The sequence below is a fragment of the Orcinus orca genome, chromosome 3 (assembly GCF_937001465.1).
Source record: "Orcinus orca chromosome 3, mOrcOrc1.1, whole genome shotgun sequence".
In the NCBI taxonomy this organism is placed as follows: domain Eukaryota; kingdom Metazoa; phylum Chordata; class Mammalia; order Artiodactyla; family Delphinidae; genus Orcinus; species Orcinus orca.
Window position 1 is genome coordinate 70,307,752 of NC_064561.1, and position 12,342 is coordinate 70,320,093.

The window sequence follows — 12,342 nt, forward strand, 5'->3', positions numbered from 1 at the left end:
CATCCTCCGTCATCTCTTTCTCGTTTTGGTTCCCTCAACAAGAACCAAACAAGTTCAACAAAAAAATTAGGTTATAATTTCTTCCTCCTCATTTCTTTTCCCTCTACTACCCAAGTATATTTAATCATATTACTGTATTTTGTTGTATCTGAGAGATGGAGTCTATCGTAAGACCATTACACCATTATTTTATGTACCACTTAGGAAAAAAAATGCCACCAGTTAAAATATGGCACATTGTCAAATATAAGGCACATCTTGATTTCAGAGATATTAAAATGTGGAAAAATGTGTTTTAAAATTAATAAAACAATATCTTTTAAATTTACTACTGTGCTCTTAAATATGCTAAAGTTTCTTCTTTTGGGCTATTAACTCTAAATGATAATTCTTCAACTTTTTAGCTATTACATATGAAATAATCAGTCAGCTTTTTTTACTTTATACCTTCTCTCTTCCTTCTTTTTTCTAAAATTTCTCAGTCATCTCTTGTTTGGCTGAAGATGATCCTCACATGGAATCCTCAGGAATACAGTGGGATTCCCCAAGTTCTTACATGTTCAAAACTGTTAGAGCCTTTATACTTGAAACACAGCTTTGCTGCATATAAAAAAGCCTTGGCTTACATTTTCTTTCCTTGCTATATTGTAGGTGTTGTTCTGTTGATTTATGGTGTTGAATGGTGTTATGCTAACCTAATTCTCTTTTCCTTGTAAGTAAATCCAAATTTTGCTTGGATAAGTCTCATGTTCATTTTAGGTAATTTTTCCCAGGTACATAGTATGTCTTTCAATATACATTGTCTTTTATTTCAGAAATGGTTTATTGAATTATAGTTTTGTTTTTTAAAAGAATCTCAAACTTACAGAAAAGTTATAAGAACAATACAAATAGTTTTTATCCTCTGAAGTATTTGAAGTTGCCAACATGAATGCCTTATTGTCCCTGAATACTTCAGTGTGTATTTCCTGCATACAAGGACATTCTCCTTTATATAAGCACAGTATAATCATCAGAATCAGAAAATTAATATTGATAGATTATTACCATCTAAATCCTCAGTCCCCTATTCAAATTTACCAGTGTCCCAATGATGCCCTTTATTGTAAAAAGATCCAGTCCATGATTATGCATTGTATTTACCCATCTTTTAATCTCAGTCTGGTGTAGTTCCTCAACTTTACCTTGACTTTCATGACCTTGAAACTTCTGAAGTCTATAGGCCAGTATTTCATAGAATGTCCCTCAGTTTCTTATTGTGTGATGGTTCATTGCGTTATGCATCTTCGGCAGAAATTTTACAGAAGGGATCCTGTGTTCTCTTAGTGTCTTGTCAGATGGCATATAATTTCAGCTTGTTCCAGTACTGATTAAGGTTCTGTTTTCTAGACTTTTTCACCGTAATGTTATTCTTTTTCTTTTTGTAATTAGTAAGTATTTTGTGGAGAGGTATGGAAATGTTCTATTCTTCCTCAGACTTTCATATGTTTAGATCAGTGTGGACTCATGGAATCCTATTTTATTCCGTGGGTTTAAATTAATATTCATTAAGTGCTTAAATAAGTGCTTAAAATCCCACACTTGGCCAGCGGGATCCCCACTCAAGCTGACTTTTGTGTCCTTTTAACAGATCTCCATCATTCTATATGGAGTACAGTATGAAGCACCTATACTTTCCAGTCCTGGAATTAACTGTATTTCCAAGGAGCCCGGGTTCCTTTTAGAGGAGAATGGTATTTGGAAACCAAGATCTGGATGCTCGTTGTGTCATTGCTAGTAGGATGTCACTCTAGCTTTCTCAGTGGACAGAGTTAGAAGATACATTCGCACGCGCACACACACACACACACAGTTGCAATTCTAATCCAACACCACAAGGTTCATTTTAACCTTCAGCCTTTCCATTTTTGCAATTCCATTGTCTGATAATGAGAAACCTTACTCCATTATACATACTTGTTTGCTTATTCCAATCTCTTGACCCTGCTGTCCTCTTTCTCAATATATTGGGGGGTGGGAGGCATCCAGAAGTAGAGCAATGTTCTATTTTTTCACTTGGGTGGTAGTGGTATGTGGAGGTTTGCTTCATAATTATTTATTAAACATATATGTTTAGTCATTTGAATATATGTTACAGTTTTGAAATATAAGAAAAATCATTTAAGTGATTCAGCACATTAATGATTACAAGAGAACAATTATATAATCATCTCAATAGAGTATACTCACTAAACCCTGTGTGCTAATCCCACAGTGAAGGTACAGCTGTAGGACAAGGGTATCTGGCTAAGAGCACCAATAAGAGAGACAGAGCATCTGGAATCCAAACAATTTGTCCTAAATAAGAAAGGGTCTAGATTCTGGGAGAAATTTGAAGGTGGCAACTACTGCTCTGAAAAAAGCAAATCATTCAGTTCTTAAATCAGAACTTTTTCTAATAAAGCTATCACTTCTTTACGAGAAAATTAACATCTTACTTTTTCATCAAAGCCTTCTCTTCTGGCTTGTTCAGCCAAATCTCTGCTTTTCCTACTGAGAATATAAAATAAAAATCAGAGGTATATGACAGTAAAAAGGAAAATGACAGTATAAAATATAACCAGATCTGTATTAAGGATCTGAATTAATTTCTGTTCTTTCTAATAACACTAATTATTTGGAAAATGTGGTCATTAATAAGTTCTCTATATCATATCTCTAGCTATAAAAACATGTTTCTATTATGTCCCACTGCCAGATTTTGACACTAAAATTATGCAATAAATGTAAATACATTCTTAAATATTTTGTTTAAAAATTGTTTTACTTTGATAGCTAAAAGTATGCACTTAATGTAGACTAAAATCATTTCCTACTTTTTTAGAGGGACTTTACTATCCTGTGCAGCTTTATGTTAAACCTTTTTCTGAGTGGCATGGCATGCCTTATATTAATTTTAAATTAGCTTAGAGTTTCATGACACTCTCAGAAATTATGAGGTACTACTGGATGTTTTGACAGTTTATTTAGAATCAGCACATTGAATGGTGGTTGTTTTGCAATCAAAACCTTACTCTCACTGTAAGTTTCTAATATAATACAGAGCTTTAAAATGGTAAGTTAAAAATTGAAGAAAATTTATCTTACCTTTTCTTGTCTTCATCTGTTTCAGGTTTCTTTAGTTTGAGTTTTTCGAGAGCATTGTGGTAACTCTGAGCATAATTTAAAAGTTTAAAAGTTCATAAAAATAATATTCTGTCTTGTCAATTTTTGATCAAGGTAAAGGAAATAGGGAATGCTTGACTTTAGGGACTGCTGCCCTAAAGAAATGTAGAGGCAAATACTATGATTATTTTTTTTCACCTTGTCACTACTTATGGTTTCTGCCTGCTGGTGAAAAAGCTGGAAGGCATCACACTTGAACTTGGAAAAAAAAATCTTTAAAAAATATTATTAACATTTATTGCATTAATGATATTAACACTTTAATGCACATAACCAACATCATAATCAAGAGATAAAAGATGAAAAAACCCACAGTTAAATTCATTGGGGGACATATTAGTAGTTTACAGATAAGTTCTTGGACAGAGTTCTTAAGCCCCACTAACCCCACAGCTTATAGGACCTTTTCTGTGTGAAATGCTATGGTTAGAGCTGTGGGTATGCAGAGATGGGCAAGATGGTACACACATGACTCTGCTACAGTTCACAGTGAGGTCGGTATTGAGAGGACAAGGAAGATTGCTCTGACAGGGAGAACAGAATGTCAGCGAAGAGAGCAGAGGGAATTCCTGGGGAGTCAGGGAATGACATGAGCAGAGGCCCAGAGGAGACAATGAGAGCAAGCATGGTAAACAGCACTGTGCTCAAAACAGCTGGGGCATACAGTGCTGTGAATGGAGGCATAGAAGGTAAAAATTGTATAGTTAGTTCAATGATAGTGAATAAAGATAGGTTGAGACTGTGAGACTAGAAAAGGCCCTTGAATGTTTGAATAAAGAATTTGGACTTATTTTGACAAGCCCAGGGAAACTTTGAAGAATTTTGAGCAGAGAAGTGATATGATCAAAACTGGGCTGGCACAGGAAGGAGGCTATAACAGTTAAGAAGATGTTACCATACAGAAGTCCGGGTGAAAAGTACTGAGTACCTAATGTAGTGGTGGCAGTTAGAATTCAAAGTGTCTTTGAGTTCCACAAATGTGAGCAAAAACTACAGAGGTGAACTTTACACACAAGCCTTGGCAACAGACCATTATAAGGGACAAAGAAAAAGTTCAAGGGTTCTGAGCCAGGGGTGACTGAGGAGAGTGTTGCCACTACAGAAAGTGAGGAAGGTAAGGCAAAAGGAGTTCTGAGTTCAGATTGTTCATAGGAATTTACCAGCATCTAAATTGAAAACTTTGGGAGGGAAGAGAGTAAGTGCTTTGCATTTAGTGCTCAGTAGCTTTTTGATACATTGAACTCTGAAATAATTTTGGTCACATTTTTGAAGCCAGAGAACATTTCTCCTGGTACTGAAATAATACAAATATAAGTAACCGTGGACCAAAACAAAAAACCCCAAATGTCCTCCCTGCACTACCACTTGGGGTTTAGGTGTTATTCAAACTACAAGAGTATAAACTGAACAAGATTGGTCTTAGAATTCTGATTAGAAGAATTTGACATACCTTTTTAATCATTTTACCAAGTTCAAAATCTGGCCTTCTGCCTATTGAATAGTCAGCTTTCACTTCAGAATAGGTATCATTAATTATTGCCAAGAACATGTTCTGGGGAGAAATATTCAAATGAAGTATTTCAATAAAAATTTAGTTTAAATGTTGTTAATGACTTTGACAAGTGCTGGGATTTGTAAAATTAGATTTAAATTTTAAAAGTAACTCGTGCTCAATAAGAGATACGACTATGCAGACTATATATAATATAGTAGAATGGGAAATGTGTAGTGTGTGGATATGGGCAAGTATGTTTATGGTAAATGGGAAAAGCAGAATGTAAAATAGTGCATATACATTGGTTAATTATATATATATATATAAATGTATTAATGTTACATATCAGAAGAAAACTTAGAATAATATATGTTCATAAGGGTATTTCTTTTTTTTCTTTAAAATTCTATAGAGCTGTTTAAATGCACAGTTTTACTAGGGCTCTTACAACTATTAATGTCCAGATAACACAAACAGAACTGTGGAGAGGGTATTCTTACTCCCAGCCCACCTCTCCACCTTTCACTGTGGCTCAGATCTGTCACTGTGAGGACTGTTGCCCACAATCGGGATAACTGCTGTGTGTGACAAAAAAATGTTTTCATGGAGGACAGTAGCAGTGCCTTGAGTAGAAAGGCAAGGTTTCTTGATTAGGAAGGCCAAATAGATTTGTCCTGAGCACATGTGAGAGACCCATCCTGGGGACTCCTAAAAATTACCAGGGTGTGAGCTTTCATCCATAAGGGCCAAAAGCTGTTGCAATATGGGCAGAATATGAATGGCCTAATTCATACCTACTGGTATGAAATGTCCCAGGCTGGAGAGACCTGGAACTTTCAAGTTATACGTGTAAAAGATTTAGTACACTCTTGGCACACAATAACCACCCAGATGGTAACTATTATGATCACATTCTCCATTGGACAGCTTGAAAACATTTGGACCCCCTGGATTACTAGGAATCTACACCATTCTTAATAAATGTAAAGTGTTCTGACAGCTAAGCAGTGATACTATAATTTCTTCTAAATTGGTAATTATATTTTTTATTCTGAAAAATGTAAGCAAAAAAGGGGAACATATATGGTCATTCTTACCAGCAGGACAAAGAACACGAAAAAGATGAAAGTGATGAAGTAAATGGGTCCCAAGATACGACTGGCTTGCTGAATTCCAGCAAAATTAAAATCTCCAAGAACAATACGAAATTGTGTGAATCTTTTATGGGAAAAAAGAAAACCATTAGAAAATACTATATCTCTTCATATATACATTACAACAGATGGGGGTTACTAATGTGCCTAGGAAAGTACCTAGCTGCATATGGCAATGTTCTCTGGCTTTAGTTTTGTTAGCACAGAGTTCTATAAAATTGGATGTAGAATATTCCCCTAAAGAAAGCCAAGACTTAATAGCTGAACAGATAGTTCAGGAAATGATGGGCTTCAATTTATTCAATCAATATGAACCCAATGTTCACCTCCAAGATTTGAACCTTGAGATGCCTGCTTACCAGCTTGTCTTGACAGTGGCCTCTTTAGCCATTCCTGTGCCCTTATAAAACTTAGAATACTTTGACCTTTTCCAATAAATGATTTTCAACTTGTACATAGACCCAAGAGCCCTACAATTTCTAATATCAATGGTATGCTTAATTTTTGCATCTCTTCTGCTGAAATAAAAATGGCAACAATTTGTCACTTGCTAAGTCTCAAACAAGTGCTGGTAGTGATCCTCAAATATGATCCCGAGGTTTATTTTATTTTCTCCAATAAGTATAAAAGCTTGGCTTTGAAGTGAAATAGCATTGAAAATACTATAAATCTTCATTTTATTAACTTTAAGGATGGAAAAATTAAGAAATTAAGGCTTTGAATGAGCATAGTAGTAGCAGAGGTAGAATTAGGATTTCATAACCTGAAGTTTTATTTTGTTTTCTCATCATTAGTTTGCAGTGGTATTGCCATACACACCACAGATATATTATAAATTATATATATATGATGTATGTATATATATATATGAGTTCTTTATTTTAAGGGGAGATCTGGGAAGGAGTTTTTAATAGTATGTAGACACTTTGCATGATTGGTCAAAGGGCGGAATGTTTCTTGTTCCTTGTTGCTTTTGCCAATCACATGAAGGGAGCATAGGACTATGTACAATGAAGGAAGAAAATGTATTCAAAGAAATCAGCTATTTGGAGTCCTAGGACTCAGAGTTTTCTGGAATTTCATCCTCAGTACCTGAGACCTGACTAAATCATACATACAGTGTTTATCCAGCTTCTAATAGTGGATTCTAATGCTCTTCTACACAAGATAGAAGGAGAAATGCTGAATTAGGAGACCAAAGTTTCTCAGCAAATCAAAAAAATTTTTTTTCCTCTCTGGCATAGGAGAATATGAGGTTCTGTTTTAGTGTTTTTAACTTAATTTTTTATCCTTAAGTTCAAGTCAGCATTTCTCCTCTCCAGAAAGTGTCCACATACCTCTGCTCTGTAAATAGTGTGAATAACAAAAACCTAAGCAATTACTGAATGGTTATAATCACATAGGAACTGGAGACTTACAAATGCCTTTCCCCTCCCCCTCCCCAAGCTAAAAGGAACACCGTGACTCTTCAGGATACAGATTATACTGAATGAAAACACTGTTTTTTAACTTCTTGATACCCCTGTTAACTTTCTACAGTTCTCTCTTGTTGAATTAAAATAGCTTACAGACGGTTTCATAATAATGTACCATTTATGCTTAATCTGACTTCCCAGTCTCTCACTTGCAGGCATGACTGGGTGGTAGGTATTCCTAAGCCTTCTCCAAATATTGCCTCTATTCCACTGTGTCGTCTTCTGTAATTCAGGTTAAACATATATTAGGCCTTCTCATTCTACCCTTTCTGTCATTTTCTGAACATTTTGCCTCTCTGTGCCACTTTAAAATTTTTTCTCACCTATTTTTCATTTTACTCATTCTCTCTTCATCTATGTCTCATTTGCCATCAAACCTGTCAACTGGGCTTTTAATCTCAGTTGCTTTAATTTTCAGTTCTAGAATTCTGTTTGATACTTTTTCAAGTATGTCACTTTTTACACCATCCTGTTCTCTCTCTAAAGATATTTTCTGACTTGTGTTTTATTTCTCTAAATATAGTATTTATTGATTATTCCAGTATTTGAAGTCTTTGAGTCTGTTTCTGTTGTCTGTTGTATCTGCTGGTTCTTGCTTACGAATTTTTCCTCCTTATGTACCAAGTTATCTTTGACCATGAGCAGTAAATTATACTTGAAGGGCTTAGGATGAAATATATTCCTCCAGAGAGGTATTTTTGTGTGTGTGTCTGCAGGTGCATATGGGCATTCCAGCCTGGGACCATCTTAATCCAAATTCAAGACATGAGGTTCCCTGGATACCTAGGTGACTAAACCCAGACTTCAAGTCAAGTCACTGAGGGATTTACTTTTAACTTGAGGCTGTAGCAGTTCAGGCTCCCTACTTTATGTGTGGAGAGGTTATCAGACACTCCTCCTCTCCCCCAACCCCACTCCCCAGCACACAAACACAGGCCTTGGGTTTGTCTTCTGTCTCATCCTTGAGAGGTAACTAGAAACACAATTTCTCAACTGTTTCTTCTGGATCAACAAAAATGCCTTCATGGTGGAGGTTTTGGGGAAGATGAAGTAAGAAGCACTAGGAATCTGTCTCACCACCTAGACAACAATCACAGTGGCACAATCTTTCTGATGAAACTATTTTGGAACTCTGGAGTCTGTTGAAGGCTTACAACTTCCAGGAAAGGATTGGGCAGTTTGGGTCAATTTAAACTTTTAGTTTGGCAGCAGCTACCCATCTCCTACCCCCCAGCCTATGGCAGGTAGCCCTGCATGTATTTCTAGAGCAGCTTGTACACAGCTTGTGGGAGCCAGGGTGGACAAGAAGGACCCTGTTGTCCAGACATTAGGGTCTGTGTTCTGATTGCTGATTACTGCTTCTGATCACAGAGGCAGGCATCTCCCTGCATTGTTGCAAGCCCCTCCCTCTCCGGCTGAAGCAATGTCCTTGGGATTGAGAGGCCCAATGCTCTTCCCTCCTTCATTTTTCTCTTTTTCCCCTTTGGGAGCCAGATATTAAAGACTAGGACATTCATGGGGCTTCCCTGGTGGTGTAGTGGTTAAGAATCTGCCTGCCAATGCAGGGGGCACGGGTTTGTGCCCTGGTCCAGGAAGATCCCACATGCCACGGAGCAACCAAGCCCGTGCACCACAACTACTGAGCCTGCACTCTGGAGCCTGCGAGCCACAACTACTGAAGTCCGCATGCCTAGAGCCCGTACTCCACAACAAGAGAAGCCACCACAATGAGAAGCCCATGCACCACAAGGAAGAGTAGCCCCCGCTCACCGCAACTAGAGAGAGCCCACGCGCAGCAACAAAGAACCAACACAGCCAAAAAAAAAAAAAAAAAGACTAGGGCATTAAAAAAAAACAACTGCATATATGGAGGAAATTAGACAGTCACCATGCATGCCCAAGGAATGGCACAGGCTCAGAAAAGACCTGAGAACACCTTAAGTTTACACCTCAGGCTGATCCTCAAAGTACTAAAAGAAGACATGGAGTAAGTCAAGAAAACTATGTATGAACAAAATGGAAAAGCAATAAAAAGATAGAAAACCTAAAAAGAAACCAAAAAATTCTAGAGCTGCAAAGTACAATAACTGAAATGAAAATTCATTAGAGAGATTCAAAGGTAAATTTGAATAGGCAGAAGAAAAAAATCAGTGAACTTGAAGATAGGGCAATTGAAATTATTGAGTCTGAGGAACAGAAAGAAAAAAGTTTCAAGAAAAGTGAACAGAGCCTAAGGGACCTGTGGGATACCATCAAGTGAACCAACGTATGCATAAGCACATGAAAAGATGCTCAAGATTGCTAATCAGTAGGCAGATGCAAATCAAAAACACAATGAGATATCACCTCACATCCATTAGGATGGCTACTGTCAAAAAAAAACAAACCAGAAAATAACAATTTTTGATACGGATGTGGAGAAATTGAAACATGCACCGTTAGTGGAAAGGTAAAATGGAATAGCCACTGTGGAAAACAGTATAGCAGTTCCTCAAAAATTCAAAATGCAATTACCATATGATCCAGCAATTCTACTTCTGGGTATGTACCCAAAAGAATTCAAAGTAGGATCTCAAAGAGATATTTGTATACCATGTTCTCATAGCATTATTCATAATAGCTAAAACGTGGAAGCAACCCAAGTGTCATTGAGAGATTAATGGATAAACAAAATGTGGTATGTACATACAATGGAATATTATTCAGCTTCAAAAAGGAAATTCTGACATATCCTACAACATTGTTGAATCTTGAAGACATTATGCTAAGTGGAATAAGTCAGTCACAAAAGGACAAATACTGTATGATTCCACTATGTACCTTGAGTAATCAAAATCATAGAGACAAAAAGTAGAATGATGGTTGCCAGGGGCAGGGGTAGGGAGGGAAATGGAGAGTTCCTGTTTAATGAGTATAGAGTTTCAGTTTTGCAAGATAAAAAGATTTCTGGAGATGAATGATGGTGATGATTGAACAATATGAGTGTACTTCACTGTACAGTTAGAAACGGTTAAAAAAAAGACATGGTTAAGATGGTAAATTTTATGTTATGTTATACACAATTTAAAATTTTTATCAGTTTTTTTAAAAAAAGCCTTCAGGGCAGAAGTAGCTTCGGATGCTGAGTTTACTTTTCCGGGTTCTTGCTTTCTGATTTTGGCCACTCAATTTTTTGTTAGTTCTTAAATGTTTCCTATATTTCATCCAGCTTTTTAAATTGTGAAGAGGTCGATTTGAATAACCTAGCACATCATTACCAAAAGCAGAAGCCCCCTCATTAATCCATTTCAAAATTTTCTATCTGTTTACTTTGTGCCTTATACTTTCTTTCCTCCCATTATCCAAAGTAACACAAATTTCCAAGGTTCTGTAAATTACTACATTTATATTTAATGTCCAATACTACTTAGTTTTATTATTAACACTTGAATTAAGATCCTAGGAAAGGACCAAGAAATTGTTGGAACTGCAAACATTATTCACTCTGGATAAGGTAATTAGACTTCTCAAATTATAGGTCATTTGAAGTTGGAAAGGACCTTTGGGAGTGATTTAGTCCAGCCCCTTCATTTACAGATAAAGAAATTAAGGTCTAGAAAAGTTAAATAGCTAGTGGCAGAATTGGAAAGTAGAATTATATCCTCTTGGTTGCTAGTCCACTCTTTCCACTACTAATTTAGTAAAGGGTTATTCAGAAAAATATTATTAAATTTCATGCAATTAATTGGTACTTAGATAATACAGTATTTACATGTGGATGATGAAAAGAGGGCAACCTAAGAAATTTTTCAGACCAGAATTTACCCCAAATTGAGTAAAAGGGCCATGGACAAGTTTGAGGAATTCTTAACTAAAGGGAAAGTTATTGCAGTTTTTCTCAGAGCCATATGTTACCATGCAGTACGAATTTCCAAGAGTGATGCAAAGTGAAGCCATTTCCCCCAGACGGTCTTTCTTGGTCTAGATTGCACAGGACACATTTTGAGAACTGATATTTTAGACTATCATAATTTTTTTTACACAGACAGAACTTGTTTTACCTACTCAAAAATGAAAGTAAATTTATTAAAATTATTCACTTTTAAAGACAGTATTTTTCTAGGGATTCTACCTAATCGGTTCTATAAGTTAGTTATCTGTTGATTGTTTTACGTGTATAAAGCTATTTTTAAAATTCAGCTTTGCCAGATCAGCAAAGGATAATCAGGTCAATATCAATAAAAGGATTCTAAAGGTAGAGCCCTCTAAAGAAAACACTTAAGATTTCTTTTGCCCAGAGAATAAATGCTACAGAGACATGGAGCCAGTTCCTTTTATCTTAGGTAAAATTTTCACTTCTATTGAAAAGTAAAAAAATATTTTTCTAGCTTGACCTGGTAACACTTGAAAAGTGGATAACACCATCCATTTGGATCTTTCAATGCCTAACTGTACTTTGAGTGTGACAGATATTTAGCCATCAGTGAAAATATCAAACCATTTTTTAATTTATTAAAGCTTATGTCAGTACTTATAGGCCTTTTCATGCTTTTTTTGTTATAAACTGGATAAAACTGCATAAATTACATTTATGCTAAGAGCTTACATGGAATTTTGAAAAGTGGAAAAGTCGTCAACTTGTGATCCAAAAACAAGAAATCCTAACTGAGCGTAAGCAAAGAATATTATAAAAAACATGATGGCAAATCCTACTATGTCATTGATACAACAGGACAAGGTTGATGACAGCTGAGACATTGTCTTATTAAAGCTTATGAATTTGAATATCTGAAAAAGAAAAAAGTTAATTGAAATAGGAGAATATTAAAAATTATAATGATTAGAGTAAATTAATTTCAAAAGAAATCTGCTTGAAATTAAAAGAGATGCTTCATGACAGTTGGGGTGTTTGAGGATTCGCTGGCAATCATTACAAAGCCAAACTACTTTAAAATTTACTGTATAAAAAAATTACTGTATAGGTAAGAATATCCTTTTGTTTTTTCATAACTTTGTAGTTTAAGTTCCCATTTTA

At 35.8% G+C, this 12,342-nt stretch overlaps 1 protein-coding gene across 1 annotated transcript in view; it reads right to left on the reverse strand.

Annotated features, from left to right (window-relative positions):
- PKD2L2 (polycystin 2 like 2, transient receptor potential cation channel) overlaps window positions 1-12,342 on the reverse strand; it is a 35,223-nt gene that overhangs the window by 5,434 nt on the left and 17,447 nt on the right. Inside the window, exons 8-12 of the mRNA XM_049707868.1 lie at window positions 11,914-12,095; window positions 5,797-5,917; window positions 4,655-4,756; window positions 3,127-3,191; window positions 2,478-2,532 (exon numbers count right to left, since the gene is read on the reverse strand). Of these exons, the coding sequence (XP_049563825.1) occupies window positions 2,478-2,532; window positions 3,127-3,191; window positions 4,655-4,756; window positions 5,797-5,917; window positions 11,914-12,095 (525 nt within the window). The remainder of the gene's footprint in view (window positions 1-2,477; window positions 2,533-3,126; window positions 3,192-4,654; window positions 4,757-5,796; window positions 5,918-11,913; window positions 12,096-12,342) is intronic.